Genomic DNA, 25,826 nt, shown 5'->3' with positions numbered 1-25,826 from the left:
TTGGCCGCCTCCACCGGTCTTCTGGCCCACTGTGCGGGAGGCCATGCTTTTCAAACGCGGCGGAAGTCTATCTCGCCCTTCCGAGTAACGTTTTTTATCGTCCGGTTTCGGCGAAACACAAACACGCGTGCGGATGCGGGGCGGGGACGCGAACCGAGAGGCAAATGCTGAAAGGTTGTTCGGGAATAACGAGTGGGGAAGGGAGGGGAAGAAAAGGGGGGGGGGGAGGGCAAATTGCTCGGTGTCAGGTGCGGCGGAATGGAGCGGTTCTGCGAATCGCAGCGAAACGAGACGCAAATTTGGATCGGGTCCATGTGGGTCGCCCCGCAGCGCCGCAGCCAGGCTGGTTTCGAGCTCTGCTTTCGTTGCTGTCTCTCTCGCGCCGCTGCGGGACGCCCCTTGAGTGGGAGAGAGAGAGAGAGGGAGAGAGAGAGAGAGAGAGAGACGGCGGCGTCGTGCTCGGAATCGGCACACCTCGCACCCGCCCGCGTGCGCCGAAGAGGTGCGGAGAAACGACGACAACAACAACAAGTATACGTAGCAGCTGGCCATTTATTCGCAGTGTGCAGGGCGTGCAGGGTGCATGGCTCCGTGTTCCGCGCATTGCGCAAGAGTGCAGGATCCTGGTCCTTCCCCTCCCCTTCTTCCCCACCGGTCGGCGGGGCAGCGACCAGCGGCTGCCGCCTCACAGTGGGCCAGAAGACCGGTGGAGGCGGCCAAAACTCGAGACGCGTTTTGAGCTCCAGAGTCGCTAAACAGGACTCGAACCGAACGTGTGACCCCACCAATGGATTCCTCGTTCGGAGAGCAATCCATTTCGTGGGGTCACACTTCGGCCCACCACGTGAGGGACCGCGCTGAAAACGACATCCTGCACTGTAACAGAAATTCGTGTTTTTCATATGTGCGTTTTTTTGGGTGGGTACGGGGCAGTACGGGGCATGGCCCGAAAGCTTGAAATGGGTCGGACGGCTTGAGTGCGACGTACAGGCGTACGGTACGACCCCTGACAGCTGTCCCCTTGGAAAGTGGAGTCCCCGCCCGACAGGCCCTCATCAGCAGACTGATTCCGAGAGTCTTTTTCGTCGCGCTGTCTCTCTCGCACCTGTATGGGACGCCCCATGAGTGCGAGAGAGACAGAGCGACGCAAACGACTCTCGGCATCAGTCTGCAGTCCAGAGACGAGGTGTCACGACAAAGCAAACCGACCCACAAGAAACTCGCACCTCTCCCCCAAGCCCAGGCACGAGTCATTTATGGACGGACCCTGTGGGAACGGGGATGGCAGGGCGTTTTGCTTCCCTGCTAGGAAACCGAGATAACCGCCCTTGGGCGGCTTTCCCCGTCCGCGACGTCACTCGTGGTTTTGTGACGTCAGCACGGCGCGCGGTGGCGTTGTGACGTCAGAGTGACGAGTTGGCACCAGCGACCTCCCCCTCCCCCTGCAGCGGGTAGCGGTGTACTCAGGTGTACCGGTCGACCGGGACGGACATCCCGACTCAAATGGTTAAATTTTCGGCCAGTTTCAGCCTGCTTGTTGACGTGCAGCGGGCGACCCCCTCTCTCTCCTCTCTCCCCTCGCCGCCGGCCTTCTGCACGCTGACGCCGCCGAACCGACAGCGTTTTCGTCGCTGTCTCTCTCGCACTCATGAAGCGTCCGGCTGGGTGCGAGAGAGACAGAGCTGTTTCGGAATCAGCCCGCTGCTTGTTTACCCACAGCCCAGCCGGACTAGGCCGTCCCACAGTGGACCAGAAGACCGGTGGAGGCGGCCAAAACTCTAGATTCGTTTTGATCTCCAGAGTCGCTAAACGGGCATCGGGCCGAACGTGTGACCCCACCAATGAATTCCTCGTTCGCAGAGCAATCCAGTGGTGGGGTCACACGTTCGGTTCGAGTCCTGCTTAGCGACTCTGGAGCTCAAAACGCGTCTAGAGTTTTGTCCTCCTCCACCGGTCTTCTGGCCCACTGTGCGGACTAGGCCGTCCTGGCCGTCCCCATGCCGCTTTCCAGCCTGGGTGGGGCTGTCGACTGATTCCGAGTCGTTTTCGTCGCTCTGTCTCTCTCGCACCCATACGGGAGGCCCCACGAGTGCGAGGGAGACAGAGCGACGAAGGCGATGCTCGGAATCAGTCTGCTGCGCGGCCACAGTGTGGGGCCCGAAAACACGTCGTGTGCGCCCAAGAAGGGCAAACATTTTAGCTCTTTTAATCCTTTCACTTGAAAGCAACTCCTCAGATTCAGGTCTTTCCTGGTTGGATTTAAGAACTAGTGCGGTGTGATCTTCTTGAAGTATATATTTGAAACGGATTTGGTTTCGACAAATTTAGGATTCGAAAGGGTAAATAAAAAGATAACACTTTGACACAGTTAATTTTCATATAAAAAGGTATTTATTATAATTACCAATAACTTAAGCTCCTTGTACAAAAGCAAGCCAGAGCACAAATAACAAAGACAAGAGACATACAATTTTAAGCACAAATTGAAAAATAAACAAATAAATGAATTCAAAATAAACAATCGAACCAGAAGCAATACTGGAATAACAAATAAGAGAAACAAAATAAACAAATAATGATTTTGTTTCTAAACTTAGGTAAGAAATGTAATCATTGCAAACCAAAACAAGTTAAGATGTGATAAAACAAAAGATTCATACAAATTCATTGAAGGCAATCATGGTGAATTTTCTTAGTTCAATGGTAACTTAAACTGCTCAGTGACAAGCAGTCAGACCCAACAAAAGGGAAATGTATCAGATACATTTACGTGACTAGGTGCTTTTTGAAGTCACATATTTTATTTCATTATTTCCTTGTTTAAAGCACCATCTTAAGCACTTTAATACTGACTCTACTCTAGTAAGGTCACATTAGCTTAAAGGCATCTTGCTACTTTTCAAATTCTCAAAAGTACATTTTTTTCCCAAAAAAAACTCTAAAAAAAAACAACAATAGCCCTGCCTTACAAAATTAATATCAAAGCCTCTGAGCTGACAAATCACAATTATAAGACTCACTTTTCACTTATTGGGTAAGACATTCTGATTGTCTCAGATGAGCTTTACCTTGAATACTCAAGGTAAAAGAACATTATACTTTGAGCAATACACACAAAAGAAGAAAACAACCAAATAACTGATGCAAAATAGTTTGAAATTTTTCATGCAATGGTAAATATAGTATACCAGCAAGTTGACAATATGTGAATACAAAAATATTTTAGCACGCAGGGTTTTGGCACTAAGGCACAACTTCAGTTAAACTCTTTTCCAAAAGTAAATGCAATGATAAGGGCAAGATTAATCAATGACCTCAGATTGTCACAGATTCAATACATTATGTTCGACAATAAATTACTCCTCAAGACAAACACAATCAAATAGATTATTCTACTAAGAAAACTCTCTTCTTTGATTTCACATGAGATCAAAACTAACACTAACAGAAGCACTTTACAGTAAATTGTTCAAGCACACAGCAAAAAGTTTTGCTTTTAAAAATGTATCAAAATTACACAACAATGTTTCAAAAAGAACATTTTTGAGGTTCTAATGCAAACTTTAGTGCATTATAACGATAATATTCTCTAATCCACAAAATATAGTTAAAGAATCAGTAAGTTTTCACACTTCTTAATAAGTAGAGTGGGAACAGGGTGTATGTGTTGGCAAAGGAGAGGCACATGTTCCATATAAGCTTATGGATTCATCACAAAAATATGGCATAGCGATACTGGTATAAGTCCCAGGCAGGGAGAGTATTAAGGATTCTAATGACTGTGAGTACTTCTGTAGTACTCAGGAGAAAAAGTACCTGAGAGTTTGTTTTTTTTTTAAAAAAAAAAAGCCTATGATTATTGCAGACCATACTGGGCGGGTCCAATTTCACAACCATGTTGGGCATGTTCAATTACTTGTTCCTTAAGGTGGCAAACCTGCTGCTTAAGCCTATTAACCAGTGCACTAAGGTCCGTGTTTTCACCTTTCAAAAGCTTCACCTTGTCCTCCAGCTTCGCGATCCTCTCTAACTTCCTTTTACGGCACTTGCTTGCAGCCAGACGATTTCTTTGACGTTTACGTTCCAGCTTGATTTTCTCCTGAGATTCCATGTTGATTGGTGACATAGGTGGTGAAGATCCTCCTAGACTAGGCACTCTCTGTTCTTCTTTCAACATCCCGTAACCGCCTGAGTATGAAGCTCCTTGACTATTCTCCCCGGCAAAGTCTTCAGAGGAATCGTTGCTGGAGGAGCTCTCAAATCTCGTATCTCCACCATCCATGTTGTCCATGCTATCCATGTTGTCCATGTGGGTTCCTCCTTGACTCGAATCACTATGCTGAAGAACGTTGAGGGCCACTGCGAAACCTTTGGCGAACAACTCCTGCTCTTCAGTTACAGGCTGTTGCGGAAAGAGGATCGAAGCGGTGTTGGGGGTTGGTGTCGCTGTTGTCAGAGTACCATTTCCCATGATAAACTTCTCCAAATCAGGTGATCCAAGCTTCAGCTTGTGGAGGTCTGGAGACGACAACACTGGCTGGCCAATGTTAGCGAAGCGCCCCTTCTTGGCAATGGGCTTGTTCAAGTCCAGGAAGAGAGGCCTCTTCTTGGCGTCCGCCTGGCCCGCCTGCTGCTGCAGGGGCCCTCCCATGTTCAAGTAGTGGTGGTCCATCCTGCTGGTGTCGATGTTGTTGTTGGCAGGGGTGCGTACCATAACCCCCGACTCCGGGCTGCACTGCGCACTTGCACTGGATTGTAAGGCACCCTGGCCTATCGCACTACGCCAAAGACGACGTCAACAAACGCGCACGGGAACTGCGGCCCTCGACGCGACAGCACACGAACTAAAGCACCAAACTCCGCGCGCGGGGGCAGCCCCGATGATCACTCGACGACAGCAGAACTGCTTGTGATTGCAACTGGGCGCAGCGCGGCGCAACCTTGGGGCTTAAAAACAGGGATGACTCATGCTGCTAAATGCGGCGGCGACGTCACCGTCCGCGCCTCCCATTGGTCGCCGGTGACGTCAGGAGTGGGAAGCGGCACCCGATTGGCCGGCAGGCGGTCGGGTGGGGACCGCAGACTGGCCACCCACACGCGCGAAGGTGTACACGAACAAGGCGGCCAAACGAAACAGACGACCGGCCCTGAAAAAGCGAGTTCACAACGCCACGTATCATCGCATCCTACAAATTCAGCCAAACTGGCATCATTTCGGTGTTTTTGGAAATTTTTTAGGGCCCAAGTTTTCTTTTCAGGTTGTCACAAGCCATCCTTGTCTTTTCGAATGCAGCCAACAGAGTTCTCAAAATATTTGCTTGGTCCATGGAAACTTGGCGCAAGAGGAGAATGTGTCTCATTAAAAACAGAGTAATTTCAAAGTTGAAACTGAGGAAAGGTGTTCATTTTGTAGAATGCCTTTTTTCAGTAGGTCAAAATGCATTGTTTTTTAAGCTTCAGGTTGCCTGCTCTGCGTGTTGGCGGAGCGCTGCGTCGTGCTGCCCTCTCGCGGCAGAAATGCCAACTCGGCCCGCGTTGTTTTTCTCCGGACGTCGTTTTCGTCTGCTTCGGCCGCTTCGGCTGGCTTCGGCTCCCCTTCGGCTGCCTTCGGCCCCGTCCGACCGAACGCCCGATCTCGGTTTGTGATCGGAATGCCGAGTTCGGCTTCGGTTTGGCTTCGGGACGCTCAGCTTTGTTTTGCCTTTGCCGGCAATGCCGGTTCGGTTCCGCCGCGCCACAGTGGAGTGGAGGAGTGAGAGTGTTGTGTTGTGCTGTGCCCGTCGTCCGTCCCGTCCGCGCCGCGCCGCCGCCGTCGCTTGGATTACAAATTGCTGATTGTGATACGCTTTATCTCTGGGCAGGAATGCAGCCCGCAGTGCAGTGAGTGAGCCAGACGTGTGCCCAGTGTGATTCGGTGCAAATGCAAGCCCCAATGGAGTGAAGTGTGTGTGCCTCAAGACGATCGGATACACCTGGCCGTGCGGTCCGCCGTGCGTAGCGCCGCCCCGTGCTGCTGCCGCTTGTTGGTTATGGCGTTCGAGTCGGAGGCTCGCGCGGTGCTGGCCACGGTGCGGTGATGGTCCGCGCCGACCTCTAGGATGCAAGCAGCGAGGATTTGCACCTTGCTGCTTGCTGCCGTCGCCTGTGCTCATGGTGAGTACACTGCTGGGGCGCCGAGGCGGCGCACTGACCCCCTCGATTTGGACCTGGACACAGGTCCCCCCCCCCAAATCCACTTGTTACTACTAATTACATCTCTTGTGGTTTATTTTGTTTTCTGTCGTTGCTCCTGGTTTGGACTGCTCTTACTGTAACGAAAACTTTCTGGAATGATTTACGTAATTTTACACCTAAAGCGATCATTACACCTGTTAGATAACTCTGAATAAATAATTCGAAACTTAATTTCTTTGGTCTGATGTGAGTTAGTGGAAAATCTGCCTACTCTTTGTAGTGATGACAATACCATTAGTTTTAAATGTGAGATAAGCTGCACTTTCCAATATTATTGTTATCTTTGGAGTGTTTCTCGTTCAGGCGCTTGGATTTAATGGCTGCTCGTGCCTTTAGTATCAGTGCTTTTGCTGCGAACTAGGTTGTTTTGCGACGCAGCCTGCTGTCAAGGACTTGTTGTTCATCACGGCTTAATGAGGCATTAGGGGTATAATTATTTCAATGATTTCACTCTTCACATTGGCGTTACTGTCGTCTTTATTTTTGAGAACCAAATTTGGCTGCTCCATAGATAGCTGCTATGCGCCAGGTTCGCTGCTGGTCTCAAACAGTAACAGGCCCTCAAATTATTGTGAAGTGAATGTGTGACCTAAACGTGACCTCTCATTTTAGTCTCCAACGAGCGCTGTTCCATAATTCTTGCTTATTAGGCCTTGTGACGGGGTCATGCGGAGGGCTTGTCCTCAAAGTAGACACTCTGGAAACGGTGTGGGCGTGCATGCATGTCACTTAGCCCCCCCCACCCCTCTGGCTACCCCTTGGAGAGAGCCCGGCGGGGCTGAGGGGCTCTTGTGGCCCGAGCAGAGGAGAGGTGGTGAGATGGCTGGTTGGAGCCTGGAGCCTCGCTGGAGAATCTGGAGAGGCAAGCCAGACGATCGAAAACTCTTCATTGGCGGCTGGGCAGGCCGGGCCCCGGGTTCAACTCCCGGTGCCGGACGTGTGTTCGTTGCATTTGAAAAGCGTTTCCTGATTTAGCGGTGGCCCCTGCAGACTGATTCGGAAGGATCGTTTCGTCGCTCTGTCTGTCTCTGTCGCACTCATGAGGCGCTCCGCAGGGCCCGCGGGGGTGCGAGAGAGACAGAGCGACACTCCGGAATGGCTCGGCTGGGGGGGCTTGGGGCCCCGGAGTGTAGGTGTGGACGAGTGTGGAGTCTCCTTCGTGGAAACGCACGCCCTCGCCGTGCTCCGTGCCGGCGGGAGGTCGACCCGGGGCTGGAGGTCGCCTCCAGGTTGTCGCAGTGCCCGTCCCGCTGTCCCTGAGGTCCCCCGTCCCCCAGGGCGCACAGTGGGCCAGAGGACCCGAGGCGGCCAAAACTCTAGACGCGTTTTGAGCTCCAGAGGCGCTGAACAGGACTCGAACCGAACGTGTGACCCCACCAATGGATTGCTCTCCGAACGAGGAATCCATTGGTGGGGTCACACGTTCGGTTCGAGTCCTGTTCAGCGACTGCACTGAAAAAAAAGTCTAGTAACGATAACCAGAATTCTGGCACCAAATACCAGACTGTCTGATAGAATATAACTCAACTAGAATTCTGGTAAAAAATACTAAACTGTCTACTTAGCCTCAGTCTGGTAAACCGTACCAGATTTATAGTCACCCTTACAATGCCGCCGGGTCCCCTTCTGGTAGTTTTTACCAAACATCCTGGTTAGTTCATGTGCTTGCAAAACTGAAGGAAGAAATCCAAAATTTAAAAAAAAAATATTTTTGTAGCATTGAAACCTGATGTAATGACGACTTCCTTCACGAATCACCTGTAAATCAATTTTCCCCTCCTTCTCTCCTCCGGATTCGAACCGGGATCTCACACTTGTGAGCTGAGCACGTTACCACTGTGCCACCACGTCGCCTGTGGGTCGAAGGGATCCGCACCTGGCGACTCTCTTCGTGTCTGGCTCAGGGAAATACTCCCAGTGTTTCTTCCGGATTTAAGACTCCGAAAATAACGAAACCGGTTGCAGTTAACTTTTTGACACGCTAACATTTCAATTGAACCAAATGTTTCGAAGTTTTACGTATGGCGCCAATTACTGAACAGTCTAGTAAAATTTACTAGGATTATTAACCAGACACCTGGTAAATGTCACAACACCCGATCTGGTTACTTCAACTGATCATCTGGTAAGGGTTACTAGGATTCTCGTATGCGTAACTAATACTCGTTTAACTAGGATTGGTCTGGTACTTATAACCAGACTTTTTTTTCAGTGATGTGGAGCTCAAAACGCGTCTAGAGTTCCACCGGCCTTCTGGCCCACTGTGGGGCGCCCTGCCCCGACTCCAGCAGGCTGGTCTGTCTCTATCGCACCCCCAAGGGACTCCTTGTGAGTGCGAGAGAGAGACCTTCCACTGGGAATGAGCTTCCAGCCTGGACTCCAGGCCGGATGGCAGGAAGGCTGGCTGGCTGGCTGGCAGGCGTTCTGCAAGGCTTGTTTGGGACGGACCCCCGCTGTCACCCGATCGGCCAGGGGCCCTGCAGTCCCCGCAGACCTCGCAGGGGGCGTCCGACAGCGACGTCGCGCAGTCCACACACACCGCTCGACGTGCCCCCAGCAGACCGATTCCGAGAGTCGTTTCCGTCGCTCTGTCTCTCTCGCTCTCATGTGGCGTACCGTATGGGTGCGAGGGACGCATACGACTGTGGTGCCGTCACGAGTCCGATGTGAGGTCCGTTCGAGGACTGGAGGGCTCAAAGCTGACTACAGTACACCACGTATGTCAGCCCGAACAGGTCTCCTGGTTTGCCGCTGCCCAGCAATCCTGGAGGATCCGTTTCGCCGCTCTGTCTCTGTCGCACTCTACGGCTGTTCAGGATTACATACAAAGGCAGTTGACAGTTGACGCAGTAGAGTCCCCCCCCCAAAAAAAAATCCAATTTTTATGGCGTGTGACGTTTTGATAGAAAACGGAGTTCCGTTGACACGATGGCCGATTTTTCAGACAGTGTACTTGCACACCGCCGTTTTGCACAGAAAAAAAAGAACTGTCAAATGACGAAATAGGAGCCCGATTTTCCGTTTTGCCGTCGCGTTTTTCTTTTCTTTTTTTAAATTTTGCGGTGTAGTGTCGAGCCAGGCAGGACAAAGGGAGGGGAGTAATTAAAGGGGCTCGTTTTATTCAGGCTGCACTACTTTGATCTGCTGCCTGCAACCCCCTCTCCCTTTCCTTCCCCCTCCCCCCTCCGTCCCTCCCCCTCCCCGGTCGGCGTGTCACAGGGAATATGAAATAACGTGGCCGACATGCGACGCTCGACCTCGTTTGTTTGCTCACGCAGTTTTGTTTTCTTTGAAAGATTTGAAAGAAAACTGTGCATGCACACACACTGTGCACACGTGTTGCCAAATAAAAAGTGCGCCCGACTATGGCATTTTGGCCGAGGCCGAGGGGGTGTCTGTTTTGGACACATTCGATCTTAAAATGTTACTCACTCCGAGCACAGGGTGAACAAACAACCCCTCGAGTAGCCACTTTCGTTCGAATTTGTTCGTGCAAGTTGTCCAATGTGTGGGTCTTTCGCGTCCCCTTCGCTGGAAGGCAATTGATAATTTTTTTCTGTTATGGATAACTTCCCCCTCATTGTGTTGAGGGGCGTTGCAAAGTTGCGTGCGACGGGTGCTGAGGCGTGGCGGTGCACCATGGGTCGAGCCATGGGTGCACCCCGGAGAGAAAGGGGTGCGGAAAATGGCTTTTTGTTTCTTCCGAGGCGGTGCTGCTTTGGCGTTTCTCTTCCTCTCTCCCTCTTGCTCCCTCCCTCTTGCTCTCTCCCTCTTGCTCTGTTCCTCTTGCTCTCTCCCTCTTGCTCTCTCCCTCTTGCTCTCTCCCTCTTGCTCCCTCCCTCTTGCTCTCTCCCTCTTGCTCTCTCCCTCTTGCTCTCTCCCTCTTGCTCTCTCCCTCTTGCTCTCTCCCTCTTGCTCTCTCCCTCTTGCTCTCTCCCTCTTGCTCTCCCTTGCTCTCTCTCTCTTGCTCTCCTCGCTCTCTCTTGCTCTCTCCCTTGTGCTCTCTCTCTCTTGCTCTCTCCCTTGTGCTCTCTCTCTCTCTTGCTCTCTCCCTTGTGCTCTCTCTCTCTATCTCTCTCTCCCTCTCTGGCAGAGGCTGCAGAGGCGCAGGGGCCTCCCCTCGCGTTCCTTTCGCCGCGGCGGGGCGTGCAGAGGGGCCGGGGCAGCCGCGGCCTGCCGCCCGATCCCGAGAGGAGGGCGTTTGGTCGCCCTGTCTCTGTCGCTCTCATGGCGCCTCCCTAAGGAGAGCGAGAGAGACGGAGCGACGAAACGATCCCAGTCGAGGCCGAGGCTCCTCCTTTGATGTTAGGTTTACGTTTGGAAAGGGGAGTGGCTGGGGGAGCGGCCGGGCTGTGGGGGTGGCTGTGCTCCCGCGTCTCGTCGCTCTGTCTCTCTCGCACTCATGGCGTTCCCCGGAGGGTGCGAGAGAGACAGAGCGACGCCGTGCGGAATCGCCCGACTGACGACACCTTCCTTCCGAGTGACACCCCCTTGGCTGCCGAGCGATTCAGAAGAGCGCTTTGTCGCTCTGTCTCTCTCGCTCCCTTACGGAGAGTCCCGCGAGTGCGAGAGAGACAGAGCGACCAAACGACTCTTCTGAATCGCTCGGCTGGGCCTGCTTCGTCGCTCTGCCTCTCTCGCACCCACAGAGCGCTGCTTTGCTTTCAGGGGTGCAAAGAGGGACAGAGAGAAAATCAGCCGTGCCGCTTGCTTACATTGCATGAGCCTTGCAGACTTTGTAGAGTCTGAACAAGTCTGAAGCGATCCCGATCCCGCTGCCGATGGTGGCTGATGGTCAATACCGAATATCGGTTCTGTCGCTGTCTCTCTCGCACCCCTGCGGGTGAGTGCGACAGAGACAGAGCGACGAAAGCGTCGAGAGCACTGCACTTGCCGTGGCTGCGCGTTTTCCAGGCCGTCGCCTCGACGCGTGGTGGCTGCATGCTGACTTGTCGCTCTGTCTCTGTCGCACCGGTAGAGGCCTTCAAAAGTCAGGACGCGTTTTGAGCTCCAGAGTCGCTGAATGGGACTCGAACCGAACGTGTGACCCCACCGATGGATTGCTCTCCGAACGAGGAATCCATCGGTGGGGTCACACGTTCGGTTCGAGTCCTCTTTAGCGACTCTGGAGCTCAAAACGCGTCTGGAGTTTTGGCCGCCTGTGCGGGCGGCGTGGCGCTGGCCATGCTTGCCATGCTGGCAGCGCAGGACAACCCTAGTCGAGGCTAACAAGGCTGGCTGCCTGCCCGACTGGCCGCCTGGCTGGCTGGCTGCCTGCCTGGCGGCGTGCCTCGTTGAAGCTCTCCCTCCCTCTCTCTTCCTCCTTCCTGCAACCCGGCGCTGCCTCAACACCCGGGGCTGCGGGGGCTCGGGGAAAAGGAGGAGGGGGAGGAGGGGGCCGCTGCACCTTGTAGGTGTGCTCCACGGTGGAGCATGCTCGCTTGCATGCAGGACCCGTGCCCGCTCGAGGTACCAGGACTCCAACCGGGGGAAGTCCGCCCCGACTTGACTGAAACATTCGACTCTACGATGCACGGTGGGCCAGAAGACCGGTGAAGGCGTCCGAAACTCTAGACACGTTTTGAGCTCCAGAGTCGCTGAATGGGACTCGAGCCAAACGTGTGACCCCACCGATGGATAGCTCCACGAACGAGGAATCCATTGGTGGGGTCACACGTTCGGTTCGAGTCCTGGTTAGCGCCTTGCGGGCTCGGAACCGTCTCCACCGGTCTTCTGGCCCACTGTGCTACGTGCTGCGTTAGCACGCGTTTAGCGCCGACAGTTTTAGCCGGGCAGCTGGCGGAGCTAGAGAGAGAGAGAAGCCTGCCGCGCCACTGTTGTTTCACTGTTCACTGCTTCTGGAAGGGCGGCGCGTTGCGTTGCGCGTTCAGTCTGGTACACTGGGACAAGGCGAGGGCGGGGGCGGCGACGGCTGTGTGTTTATTTCCGTCCCCCTGCAGATTGATTCCGAACAGCGCTCTCTCTCTCTCTCTCTCTCTCTCTCTCTCTCTCTCTCTCTCTCCCCCTCTCTCTCTCTCTCTCTCTCTCTCTCTCTCTCTCTCTCTCTCTCTCTCTCTCTCCTCCCCCCTCTCTCCCCTCTCCCCCCTCTCGCACCCCTGTGCGGTACGCCCCGCGCGCGTGCGGGAGAGACAGAGAGCGCTTGGATTTGTGGGGGATGTCTGCTGCTGGACTGCTGTGCTGTTCAATGTAACGTTGCACGCGCGCGGGCCGCAGGGGGGTAAATGTTTTGATCGCGTCGTTCCAGCTCCCTCTCTCTCCCTCTGCAGTGCGATTGATTTAGAGAATTCATGCCGCCCGCAGACTGATTCCGAGAGTCGTTTTTGTCGCTCTGTCTCTCTCGCACCCATTCGGTATACGCCCCGTTTGTGCGAGAGAGACAAGGACCCTCGCGGAATCAGTCTGCCGTGGTATGGTGTGGTTTGCTGCGGTTGGGGCGGACCGTATCGCTCTGTTTCTCTCCCACTCGCAGGGCGTCCACGACCCCCTTCGAAATCGAAAAGGATGGGAGTGAGGGGCGTCTCGAACTGAAGTTGCACACTGTAGTAATCCGGGCCGCGGGGCCGCGCGCCACGGTTTTGTAGATCGGCGCTATTTTTGCTTTCCGCATCCGCAGGGAGCGGGGCAGTGACGCCAATCGTGCCGATCTTGATGGCATGCCGGGCATGCCGGCCGGGGCTGGAGAGTGAGCAGGCTCACGCTCGGCTCACGCACAGTGGGCCAGAAGACCGGTGGAGGCGTTCAAAATCCCGGACGCGTTTTGAGCTCCAGAGTCGCTAAATGGGACTCGAACCGAACGTGTGACCCCACCAAAGGATTCCTCCCGGGAAAGGGGGTACACTTTGGGTTGAGCCCCTTTACGACTCTCCCTAAACGGGGGTTTAATTTTTCGCCTGCGCCTCTTTCCCCCTGAAAATTTCCTTTTTCGTCTTTTCCCAAAGTTCCCGTTTGGCGTAAAACCCAATTTTGGGTTTTCGGGTAAACGCAAAGTGTTTACCCCCTGGGTTCCCCGCGGGGGCCCTTGGGGTCCCGGGCGCTGTCCGGGAGTCTGCGAGCCCGTCGGTCTGTCTCTCTCGCACCCATGCAGGACGGAGGCGCCGTGAGTGCGGGGGGGGGGGAGGGAGAGAGAGTGGGGTGTTTTAATTTGGGAGGGGGGGGTGGGCTGGGGGGCCGAAAACCCGGGGGAGGTGGCCAAAACTATAGACGATGTTTGAGCTTCTGAGTCGCTATGGGACTCGAACCGAACGTGTGACCCCACCAATGGATGCCTCGTTCGAAGAGCAATCCATTGGTGGGGTCACACGTTCGGTTCGAGCCCCGTTTAGCGACTCTGGAGCTCAAAACGCGTCTGGAGTTTCGGCCGCGTCCTCAGTCATCTGGCCCACTGTGCGCCTACCTGGCCGCCAAGGCCGCGGGCCCGATAACAGGTGCTTCACAAACCACGTAACAGGACTCCCTCTGTCTCTGTTGCACCCGTAGGAGGGCTCTCCATGAGGGTGCGAGGGAGACGGCCAAACCGCTCTTCTGGTTCGCCCGGCCGCCTCGTCGCTTGGGCACGGCCCCCGAGGGTTGTTTGACTAGATCACATGATAAGGGTCGACATTATTAATTGCCGCAGCCCGTCCTGTTGAGGTGAAGAGAGGAGGCAGGAGGCTGCCCCTGCACAGTGGTCCAGAAAACCGGCGGAGGCGGTCAAAATCCCGGACGCGTTTTGAGCTTCAGAGTCGCTGAATGGGACTCGAACCGAGCGTGTGACCCCACCAATTGATTCCTCGTTCGGAGAGCAACCCATTGGTGGGATCACACGTTCGGTTCGAGTCCCCCTTAGCGACTCCAGAGCTCAAAATTCGTCTAGAATTTTGGCCGCCTCCCCCGCTTTTCTGGCCCACTGTGCGGCGTCTGTGTGGACACTGTGCGCTGGAGTCTCTCCCAGTGGAGTACCTACGTTTATGTCCAGACGGCCCGGGCTTCTTGTTGTCCAGTGCCCAGTCCATTTGAATACGGCGTGCGGGACGGGGACGGTTTGACCCCACCACTCCGCCCTCCGCCTCCTCCCCTCCCCTCCCCTCCCCGGAGCACCGATGGCAAGGGGCACATGGTCAGAGCCCACCTTAGCGCTGCGAGAGCCCAGTCGGTCCTCGCATGCTCTTGGGATGCCGCCACCCCCGCTCTTCCCTCTCCCCTCCCCTCCCCGCTCTGTGTGGCACTGGGGGCGCTGGCCCCTCTCCAGGCTGGAGCTCAGCAGCCGTACTGTCCAGACGGCCCGTTTCGTCGCTCTGTCTCTTTCGCACTCACGGAGGCCCGTCGAATGCGAGAGAGACGAGCGACGAAAACGGTCGGATCTGACGGCCTGGGCCAGCCTGCCGTCTGTTCCACCCCTTTCGTCGCTCTGTCTCCCTCGCACTCATGGGGCGGTCCGAGTGCGAGAGAGAGAGCGCAAGCGGCGGAACAGACCGCCGAGGCCCCCGCACCCTGTGCGGCGCTGGCGGAGGTAAGCCAGTCCATGCGCACTGATTTCGAGCGCCCCCCTCGAGACTGTCCCCCTCGCACCCCGCCCCGCCTCCGCGGTGCGGCGAAGGCTGGCTGGCCCCATCCACTAGGGCTGTCGATGCTCAGCGAGGCCCTGCAGGCCGTGCAGCAGACTGGTTCCGAGAGTCGTTTTCGTCGCTCTGTCTCTCTTGCACTCATGGGGCGGTCCGTAGGGGTGCGAGAGAGACAGAGCGACGAAGCAGTGTTCGGAATCAGACGGCCGGGCTCCGGAGGCCCCCGCACCCCTCGGCGGGGCGTCTGCAGCTTGGAGGTAGAATTTGCCTACCTCCACTGATTCCGAGCGCCCCGTCGAGACTGTCTCCCTCGCACCCACACGCGACGCCGCGACGCTCCGCGAGTGCGAGAGAGAAAGAGGCTGCTGGAGAAATGCATCGCCTGGAGATGCAACCCGGCCGTTCGCGTGGGAGTGACACACAGTGCAGTGCGGGGCAGTGCAGGTGCACTTTTTCATTCGGACGCCGACGTGGCTTGTTGCATCGCGTCGCTGGATGCCCGCTGAAAAATGGTGCCGGATTTCCTGGCGGTGTCTTTGGTCGGCGGTCCGTTTCCGTCAACGACGCTGGGTGGGTGTTTGCGCGAAAGCGCGAACCGCGAGGCGTGGGCCGGCCGGGCCGCGCACAGTGGATTTGCCAGAACGGTGGAGGCGGTCAAAAGCCCGGACGCGTTTTGAGCTCCAGAGTCGCCAAACAGGACTCGAACCGAACGTGTGACCCCATCAATGAATTGCTCTCCGAGCAAGGAATCCATTGGTGGGGTCACACGTTCGGTTCGAGTCCTGGTTAGCGACTCTGGAGCTCAAAACGCGTCCAGAGTTTTGTCCGCCTGCGCCGGTCTGCTGGCAAATCCACTGTGCGCTGTGCGGAAATCGCTCTGCGCTGCGGCGGTGCTGCCGGTGCTGCCGGTGCCATACGTCCCGAGGGTCTCGAGGGTCCCGAGCGGGATGCTGGACCTGGAATGCACCGCACCGCGAGAGAGCGGAGCGCGGAGCGAGAGGAACGAGGAGTTGAAATATTTGAGCTTTTGACAGCCCAATTACGCCCCACCTTCTGTTCCGCCGCCGCCGCCTCCTCCGGCCGAAGCGAGCCGAACCGAGGAAGTTAGATTTACGCCGGTAATCGTCCGGCCGGCCAGCAAAGCAGCTACAGCGGCGCTGCGGCGGCGGCGGCCGGGCGGTAGTAGCACCTTGTTAGCAGGGAGGGGGAGGGGGAGAGGGCTGCCCCTCGCCCCCTGCCCCAGCCCCTCCACTGTCCGAGGCGTCCGAGCCATCCGCGTCGATGCCTTTGTTGTAAAACACATTCCTCCTCCTTCCTTTCTCGTTGATTCGCGTCACGCCACGCCACGCCACGCTCCTCGACCGGTCGGCGAGGCGTGGCACGGCACGGCACGGCACGGGCTGCCGTGTAATCGAACACTTGACTAGCAGCCAACAAGGGATGCTGCAACTATTGACACAAGTTTTATACACTTCACAATTTCTCCCTTCCCCCTCCCCCTCCCCCTGGCGTCCTGCAGCGTTTTTCTTTCTTTTCATTTTTTGGTAGTTTTTAGGTCAAGCGTATCAAAGCTTGAGCAATTATTTATATTGACAGAATTCGCATTTTCATAGTTATTCTATAATTTTATTGAAAAGATAATAAACAATTTTTTACTGGCCCCTTCTGTTATCCTCGATAAAATTAATTTGCATGTACTTGACAAGGATATTATTTAATATGAATCAAATTTGTTTTGTTTCAGGGTACCCAAACTTACTCTTCACAACCACCAAAGATGTTAGAGTGGCGAATGTCTCTGCCGGCAAATCCAATTCCAAGGTCACGACCATCGTCAAGGTAAGACTATTCTAAATAATTTTTGTTACTTTTAGAGCTCGTTCTAGTGTAGAAATAACTTTTTCTGTTTGTGCTGTTTTTCAGGAGCTGCAAGAGGGTGCTGCAGTCGACTACCACTTTGCGAAGGGCTTGGTGTGCTGGACGGATCATGGACTGGAGACGATAATCTGCGTCAACTACAATGGCACTTCTACCACTGGTTCCAACAAGGTTTGGCATGGCATACCTTAATCACACTGAAATAATTTGTTTTGATTGAGACACACTCATTAAGTAAAATTTGTTTCAGGTTGGAGTTGTTACAACTGGCCTTCTGTCTCCTGATGGATTAGCTGTTGATTGGGTAACTCACAAATTATACTGGACTGATGGCGAAACCAACCGAATCGAGGTGGCTTCTCTCAATGGAGAGCACAGAAAAGTGCTCTTCTGGGAGGATCTTGACCAGCCGAGAGCGATTGCCCTGGCGCCCCAGGACAGGTAAATTTAAGACGATAATTTTTTTATTTCCTGTATTGGATGATTACCAAGTCTTACGTGTGATTTTTGTTTTTTTACAGTCTCATGTTCTGGACGGATTGGGGTGAAGTGCCAAAGATTGAAAGGGCTGGTATGAATGGTGACCACTCTACAAGAACTGTGATTGTGAAGGATGGCATTTTTTGGCCCAATGGACTTACAGTTGAATTTTCCACTCGTACTCTTTATTGGCTGGATGGAAGGCTTAAATTTATTGAATCAATGGACTTTTCTGGTCAAAATAGAAAAAAGATTTTAAATAAAAACATTCTTTATCCATTTGCTTTATCACTATTTCAAAACAAGCTGTATTGGACCGATTGGAAAACCTGGTGTGTATTCTTTGCACTGAGCTGTATTATAAAATTGTGTTGAGTTGTTTGTTTTTCTGTTTTGACTCCTTCTGTTCCTTTCTGTTACAGGTCTATTCATTCTTTTCCATATGACAAAGCTGGACTTACGGGCGCTGGTGCAGGCCCTCGTGAAATGATTCATTGTGAAAATGTTCCCATGGATATAAAAGTTTGGGACGCAGCAAGGCAGCCTCCTGTAGCAACCCCCTGTGATAATAACAACGCAGGATGCTCACACCTGTGTCTTCTTTCTCCCTCTTCCCCTGGCTTCTCTTGTGCATGCCCCACTGGCATTCGATTGATCAACAACTACACATGTGCTGATGGTGAGTGATGAAAAATATTATGTTTGTACTATTTTCAGTTTCATAAGATTATTTATTCCTCTAACTGATGTACTGTTGCGATTGCAGGTATTCAAGAATTTCTGCTTCTGGTGCAGCGAGTGGACATTGCTCGCATTTCTCTTGATACTCCAGACTACACCAGCTTCACTCTGCCTCTCAAGGGCCTCAAGCATGCCATTGCCATTGATTTTGATCCTGTGGACAAATTTTTGTATTGGACCGATGATGAAGCAAGAGGCATAAGAAGGGCAAGACTGGATGGCTCAGGCCAGGAAGATGTCGTGGTGTCAGAAATTGAGCATCCAGATGGTGTAGCGATAGATGTTGTTGCAAGAAATCTTTACTGGACTGATACAGGGACGGATCGTATTGAAGTTTCAAGGTTGGATGGATCCTTTCGGAGAGTTCTTATAAACAAAGATTTGGTAGAACCACGAGCAATTGTTGTTGCTCCAGAAAGGGGATTGATGTTTTGGTCTGACTGGTATGAGAAGAGTCCCAAAATTGAAAGAGCTGCTTTAGATGGCACTCAGCGCAAAGTGATTGTAACAGAAAGACTTGGTTGGCCGAATGGACTTGCTCTTGATCTGGAAAAGTCCTTACTCTATTGGTGTGATGCTAAAACTGACAAAATAGAGGTAATTTTCCTATTAATTTTTTTTGTAATACTTTCTTTAGACCCTTTTGCTTGATATATATTCATTCTTTCAATTAATTTGTCTACAGGTTGTTGATTTTGATGGTGGTAATCGAACTGAGGTGGTCAGTGACAAACTTCCTCACGCATTTGGCCTCAGTCTGCTTGGTCCTCACCTCTACTGGACGGATTGGCAGCGGCGTAGCATTGACCGGGTGAACCGTTTCAGTAAACTGAGTGGAGGTGGAAGGCAAACTATTGCTGATCAAATGCCAAATGTGATGGGTTTGAAAGCTGTCCGGATGGGAGATCCAATACCCGTAAATAACTGCAGTCATAACAATGGTGGATGCAGCCAGCTGTGCCTCAACCGTCCCAATAATGATTTTATTTGCACCTGCCAAGTTGGTTAGTAGAGTCCATTCTTACGGTTTTTAAATGTTTTCATTTTCAGTTTGAGTCTTTTACTGCCTTTATTTTTTTTTCTCATCTGGTTGGATCAGCAGGACTTAAAAATTTGTATTTTGTTTTCAGGACATGAACTTGCCTCGGATGGAAGAACTTGTGTGGTCCCAGAAGCTTTTATATTGTTTGCACGAAAGGAAAATATAGGCCAAATCAGTATTCAGAACGCCAACAGCAGCTCCCTCATTCCAATCAGTGGCATCAAAGATGTCAGGTGAGAGAGAAAAAATGAAGCTGAAATGGCCTGCAACTCAACTTTTCTCAAACCTCAAATTCTAATTTATTTCTTGTTTGCACAGTGCTCTTGATTACAACTTCAAAGACAGCTTGATGTATTGGACAGATGTGAAACTGAAGTCAATTTCCCGTGCCTATTTGAATGGATCTGTGTTAGAACATATCATAGAATTTGGTCTTGATTCTCCTGAAGGTATATAAATTTCTGGATGAAATAAGTTGGAGACCATTTTAAAATTATCTGTATTTATGTGTTTCATTTTCCTAAACTTTCAGGTATGGTTGTTGATTGGGTGGCAGACAATCTGTACTGGGCTGACACAGGTAGTAAGAGGATAGAAGTTGCCCGTCTAAATGGAAGCTCTCGCAAAGTTTTAATCTGGCAAGGCATTGAAGAACCTCGCAGTCTTGCTGTGTACCCAAAAGAAGGGTAGGCAAATTGCTTAATAATTCAAAACTAAACTATTCAGTGTGTGGTAGGTTTGTAAGTAATAATTTGATTGGTTGCAGATACATTTATTGGACTGAGTGGGGAGGTGCAGGATCTTTAGAGAGAGCTGCTCTTGACGGCTCATTGCGCGCGACCCTGATTACTCGTCTGGGCCGTGCCAGTGGGTTGACAATTGATCTCACAGGCCATCGCATTTACTGGACCGAGTTGCATGGAGCGCAGGCTGCAATTGAAAGCTCTGACATGGATGGGAAAAATAGGATGCTTGTTGTTAGGGACACTGGCAGACCTTATGCTATAACACAGTATCAGGTACTTTACTAAAACAGAATTCATTTTAATCTTGTGTTTCATTTTTGGTTCTTGTCTTGTTTGGAGTTTTTCCTGCTATCATTAAATATTTCTCTTTCATCTACTCCAGGACTTCATATACTGGACTGACTGGAGTTCAGGTGTGATAGAAAGAGCTGACAAGGCAACTGGTCTCAATCGTACAACTATTTACCAGCACTTAGACCATGTCACAGATATGGTGGTTTTTCATCGTTCGCATCAACCTGGGTGGAATGCATGTGCCATCAATAATGGCAACTGCACCCACCTCTGCCTCGCCTTGCCTGCATCTGACTCCGCACCAGACTCAGATACTGTTCCCCCAGAGTCAGTGACAGGGCATTATACTCTCACTCACCGCTGTGGATGCCCAACACACTACACTCTAGCATTTGATGGAACTACATGTCTCGGTATGTGAAATATTAATTCTGTTATCCTCAAAATCATTTAATAACATTAAATTTTTAATCATTTTTTTTTGTTTTTGTTTCCAGCTCCGGAATCTTTTTTGTTGGTGGGTCAGAAATATGCTTTGACACGCCTGATGCCATTTGGAGAAGATTGCCCGGATGTGATTCTACCTATTCAAGGATTGAAGTGGGTTAAAGCAGTTGAATTTGACCCTTTGACTCAGTTTGTTTATTGGGTAAGTTCTTTTACCTGTTGACATTTTATTTTATTTTAAAAAAAATTTTAATTTGATCTACTCTTTGATTCAAATTTAATGAAACATTGTGTGCTTTCCAGATTGACAGCCGCCAAAATGTAATTAGAAGGTCTCGAGACAACGGCTCTGCTGCAACTACTGTCGCTGGTGGGCGCACCGGAGGCACACCCCTACATCCTACTGACCTCGCTTTGGACCCTATTTCTCGACTCCTGTTTTGGACGTGTGCCGACACTAATGCAATCAATGTCACTCGGCTGGACAATTCCTCTACTCAGCCACTGGGAGCTGTAGTACGTGGAGAGGACTTGAAACCTCGGCTTCTGGCTATTCATCCCATCAGAGGGTATGTGTTTCATTGCCGGAGATCAACAACATGAAATTTTTGTTTGTTATCTTTGCCTTGAATTAAACTAATGTCGGCATTTCTGTTGCAGCTTATTGTTTTGGTCTGATGTTGATTCCTCCAATCTTGATGGCTCATCAGCTCGCATCATGACAGCACGATTCAATGGACAACAGCTAGCAGTTGTTGCGGATAATTTAAAGGGGCTGACCGCCATTGCTGTTGACCAGGGGGAAAAGGGAGATAGAATATATTGGTCTCAGTACAGAAAAATTGAAACCTCTGCTCTTGATGGGAGTGACAGGTATGTTCTCTTTCTTTAATTTTAGAGTAGAAAATGTTCTTGCTGTTTTCTATAATTTTAACAATCTGTTTTTGTGACTATTTTGCAGGAAAACTCTAATTGATGGCTTGAATGAGGTATCCCATTTGACGGTTCATGGTGACTATCTCTACTTTGCTGATGCCGAACATCAAACTTTGACTCGAGTGAACAAACTTACTGGACACAATGCCAGCCCCGTTCTAGCACCTAAATTTCCACACCTTTCTGACCTTTTATCTGTCTCCATGCCTTCCCCTGAGGTAAACTATTTATCTATAATTTTTTCTTGCAATGTTTGTTTGAATTCTTCAATAATCTTGTTTTCTGAAATGTTCTGTCCAGCTTATATCTGTTCATCCTTGCGGTTCCGCCAAAGGCCATGGTGGCTGCTCTCATCTGTGCATGCCGAGTGAGAATGGGCACGTCTGTGGATGTCCTATTGGTATGGTACTGGATGAAGACCGGAGGACTTGTGTAGCCTGCGGCCCAAACCACTTCACCTGTGCCTCCGGGCAGAAGGATTGTCTTCGAGCATCTTGGCGGTGTGATGGCCAACATGACTGTCCAGATGGGTCGGACGAAATTAACTGTCCTGAGTGTGGGCCAGAATTTGACACATGCCGAAGTGGCTCTCCTCGTTGTATAGGTATGCTATGTCTAGATTTTATTAAAGTTTCAGTACTGTGAAAAATAATGTTTCCTCATAAATACTTATGCGTTTTGTATTATATTTCAGAAAAAGAACGCTCTTGTAATGGAATCAAAGATTGCATGGACGGAAGCGATGAACTCACCTGTCTCGACACAAACAGCATACTGGATGTCAATGAGCTGGACACGCAGACCAGTGGGATTGCCAGTGTGGCAGCCGACAACAACAACTACCTGACATTGGTCTACTGCTTTGTGGCATTGTTGATCTTCTTTGTCTCTGCGTTTGGCCTGATTGGGTGAGTACACATGACACCCTATGTGCTGCACAGTGGGCCAGACGACCCTTGGAGGTGGTCATAATATCGGACGTGTTTTGAGCTCCAGAGTCGCTAATTGGGACTCGAACTGAACGTGTGACCCCACCAATGGATTCCTCGTTCGGAGAGCAATCCATTGGTGGGTCACACGTTCGCTTCGAGTCGCACTTAGCGACTCTGGAGCTCAAAACACGTCCAGAGTTTTGGCCGCCTCCACCAGTCTTCTGGCCCACAGTGCGCTGGCGCGGATGCAGTAAGGGGCAAGAGGACACTTGGCTCCCCTTGGGCCCCAGGAAGTCGCTCGAAAGGCAGGCAAGAAGCCACTTTTTGTTCCTGGTCAAGCGAAAAGTGCTGCTTAGCCCCTCCCATCCCCCCGTCTGGACCCGCCGCTACCAGTGTGGTGGTGATTTGCAAGTTGTTGACGCTGGCTTTGTTTTGTTGTTGGTTTCAGGGCGAGGAAGTGCAGGAAGTCGGTGTCTCACGGCGAGGACGTGCTGGACCGCACCGACCCCGCGCACGATCCGCTCTCCCCGATGAACGGCGCCATGTCCGCGGGGCGCGGCGTCGCCAGCGGCCGGGCGGCCAACGGGGCGCGCTCGCTGTCCGGCCACGGCCACGGCCTTGGGGGCCACGGCCAAGGGGGCCACGGCCTGCGCGCCGACGCCGTGGTCCGCATGTCCGCCATGAACAGCGGCTCCACCAGCGGGTCGCCGTCGTACCACCGCAGCCACATCACGGGGGCCTCCAGCTCCTCCGCGTCGGGTAAGTCGCCGCTGCACAGTGGGCCAGAAGACCGGTGGAGGCGGCCCGAACTCTAGACGCGTTTTGAGCTCCAGAGTCGCTAAACGGGACCCGAACCGAACGTGTGACCCCACCAATGGATTGCTCTCCGAACGAGGAGTCTATTGGTGAGGTCACACGTTCTGTTCGAGTCCTGTTTAGCGACTCTGGAGCTCAAAACGCGTCTAGAGTTTTGGCCGCCTGCGCGGTGAAGTGGTCAAGGTGCCGTCGCCGTGCTGGTAGTGCCCCTGCCCCTGGTGCTGACGAACACCGTGCCGTTGCAGGTGGCGCCAACCACGCCGCGCTGCTGTCGTCGTCCTCGCTGCTGTGCTACCCCCGGGAGACGCTGAACCCGCCGCCCAGCCCGGCCACCACGTCGGACTCGACGCGGCGCGCGGAGTCTCGCCTGTACCGGCCCTACCGCCACTACCGGGCCATGAACCAGCCGCCGCCGCCCACGCCCTGCTCCACGGACGTGTGCGACGAGTCGGACTACCGCTACGACAGCGACCCCTTCCCGCCGCCGCCCACGCCGGCGCCGTCCTGCCCGCCGTCGCCGTCGTCGCGGTCCTCGACGTACTTCAGCCCGCTGCCGCCGCCGCCCTCGCCCAGCGGACGGGGGGATCGCGACCGCGACCGCGGCGGCTGCGACTGCTGACAATCCGAACGCCCAACACCACGCGGCAGGCCCTCGGCCACCGAGTCGGAGCACTCGTGCGCCAAGGCCGTGCACCGCCGTCGGTACTGACACCAAGCCTCCGCCTTCGCCTTCAGCAGTCTGCTTTCAATCAAAGGCAGCCGCGGGGAAAGCTGGTCTCAGTGGGTTTCCGCATGGAACTTTGTTACTGCCGAGCGATTCTGAAGATCGGTTTGTCGCTCTGTCTCTCTTGCACCCTTAGGGAGAGCCCCATGTGTGCGACGGAGGCGGAGAGGTGAAACGACTCACAGTGGGCCGGAAGAGCGGTAGAGGCGGCCAAAACTCTGGACGCGTTTTGGGCTCCAGAGTCGCTAAATGGGACGCGAACCGGACGTGTGACCCCACCAATGGATTCCTTGTCCAGAGAGCAATCCATTGGTGGGGTCACACCGCCTCCATCGCTCTTCTGGCCCACTGTGCGACTCTTCCGAGTCACTCGGCTGCCCGTTTGAAATCCCTGGACCATTGAAGGTGAATGGTTTGATGTCACAGAGCTGATTTGGGAAGCAAGCTTCTCCCATCAGCTTTGTATCCGATTGAATTTGTCGAATTTTGCGGGTGTTGTGGCGGTTATAGTTAATTTTTGATTCAGTCATGTAGTCATTTTAACTTAATTTATGTACTGATGTAAATATTCATGAAGTGTACATTGTTGTTTAAGTTTGTGTAGATAGATACGAATTATGTATTTGTATTATTATTGTACAAAGTGTAACTCGCCTGCTGTTGCCACTTGCTGATGCTGGCTGGCCTTAAAAATTTGGGGGCACACTCACTTTTGCTTATTGTGATGAAATGCGTGGGCGTGGACCCTGACCTCTTAAACTGCCCTTTTGATATGGACTTGACTCCCTTTTTACTGTATATAGCGGCATCTGCACTAAATGAAACTAGAAATTGAACTCAACCTCTGCACTTTTGTGCTATCAACTCATTTGCCATTCAGTTTGGTTACTTTGTAGAGTAATGTGTTACTGTGATGTATTTCTCCATATAAACTTTATCGTAAAGCTTTAACTGTTAATTAACCCTGTATTTTGAATGCCAGTATTTTTTTTTCATGTTAAGGGTTGTCTATGAATACTCAGCACACTAATTAATACGTTGTATTAACGGTGATGTTATTTTTCTATGCATAGCTTGCATCCACTGGAAGTGGAAGAGAGGTTTCAGAAACTCAGTTTTTTCTCATGCATTTATTGTCCCTAGAAGATTGAGATTTTGAAATGGAATCATTTTTAGTTAGTATGAATGTTTATGAATTTGTTGTTAACTCTTCAATAACATTTTTATCACATTTCTATGTGTGTTGACTAATGTGTTTTGACACATCAGATAATTTTGCGTATCATGCTGTTGACCATTGTTTTTGAAAGGACAGAACAATTCATAGATAGTGAACGAACACAGATAGTGTTGGCATTCAACAATGCTTGCATTTATTGTGAATGTATCTCTATAATCTATTGTTATCTTGCAAAATTCATGTTAGCAATAAAAAAGAGGTGGTAAACCTTTTATGTTGAATTTGGTTCATCACTGTAGAACTGTGCCGGTCACAGACATCTATTGTTAAGTTTCCTAAATTTACCATTTGATCAAGGTTGTTGTTAATTTTCGTTTTTATATCGGTGTTTGTGAGCAGCCTTAATGCATATTCTTCCCTTGAACTGATATTATAAATCTTTTACTTGCGTCACTTTAGGAGTGAGCTCCCATCAAATATTTTGTATGAGTGTTGTGCTGCAACTCTTGTGTTTTCCAGCCACTAGGCATCAAACATTAAAAAAAAAAGAACAGCCAATCACATTACATCAAAATCAAAATTTATTTTAAATACCATGGTTAAGTCAATTGTACATACATACATGTCACAATTTTCTGTGCTTTAATTTTAATGGACTAGTCGATGGGCTACAATTTAATGTACAATTTTAACATTAGCAAAGGAGAAGTTTATAGACTGAATGACCTGCAATACAATTGTGTTGAGTATTCTCTTTAACTTGGTACTACCATGTAACATGACTGTATTTTATTAGCTTATTTTTGTAGCACCTC

General features: G+C 51.5%; 2 protein-coding genes across 2 annotated transcripts; one reads left to right on the top strand and one right to left on the bottom strand.

The window, feature by feature from the left end:
* Positions 1 to 3,823: 3,823 nt before the first annotated feature.
* Positions 3,824 to 4,930, bottom strand: LOC117648238 (transcription factor AP-1). The gene has a single exon (XM_034390636.1). It carries the CDS (start codon positions 4,712 to 4,714, stop codon positions 3,857 to 3,859), a length of 858 nt encoding a protein of 285 aa, XP_034246527.1. The 5' UTR covers positions 4,715 to 4,930; the 3' UTR covers positions 3,824 to 3,856.
* A 727-nt stretch (positions 4,931 to 5,657) lies between these two features.
* LOC117648086 (low-density lipoprotein receptor-related protein 6) lies at positions 5,658 to 25,488 on the top strand. Its single transcript, XM_034390290.1, has 21 exons — positions 5,658 to 6,153; positions 16,540 to 16,634; positions 16,719 to 16,844; positions 16,924 to 17,114; positions 17,195 to 17,485; positions 17,576 to 17,832; positions 17,920 to 18,491; positions 18,580 to 18,898; positions 19,025 to 19,169; positions 19,255 to 19,385; positions 19,469 to 19,622; positions 19,703 to 19,955; positions 20,065 to 20,389; positions 20,474 to 20,625; positions 20,727 to 20,992; positions 21,084 to 21,296; positions 21,385 to 21,577; positions 21,660 to 21,963; positions 22,054 to 22,267; positions 22,740 to 23,050; positions 23,353 to 25,488. The coding sequence occupies exons 1-21, from the start codon at positions 6,099 to 6,101 to the stop codon at positions 23,724 to 23,726; spliced, it is 4,941 nt and encodes a 1,646-aa protein (XP_034246181.1). The 5' UTR covers positions 5,658 to 6,098; the 3' UTR covers positions 23,727 to 25,488.
* Positions 25,489 to 25,826: the final 338 nt, after the last annotated feature.

This window comes from Thrips palmi, unplaced genomic scaffold (genome assembly GCF_012932325.1).
Source record: "Thrips palmi isolate BJ-2018 unplaced genomic scaffold, TpBJ-2018v1 HiC_scaffold_3, whole genome shotgun sequence".
Classification (NCBI taxonomy): Eukaryota; Metazoa; Arthropoda; class Insecta; order Thysanoptera; family Thripidae; genus Thrips; species Thrips palmi.
This window is presented reverse-complemented; position numbering and strand designations above follow the sequence as displayed.

Coding starts and splice junctions, on each gene's coding strand:
- LOC117648238 (XM_034390636.1), bottom strand. CDS start 4,714: ATGGTACGCACCCCTGCCAACAACAACATCGACACCAGCAGGATGGAC.
- LOC117648086 (XM_034390290.1), top strand. CDS start 6,099: ATGCAAGCAGCGAGGATTTGCACCTTGCTGCTTGCTGCCGTCGCCTGT. Junction 17,486..17,575: donor TGGACCGATTGGAAAACCTG/GTGTGTATTCTT, acceptor TTTCTGTTACAG/GTCTATTCATTCTTTTCCAT. Junction 20,390..20,473: donor TGATGGAACTACATGTCTCG/GTATGTGAAATA, acceptor TTTTGTTTCCAG/CTCCGGAATCTTTTTTGTTG.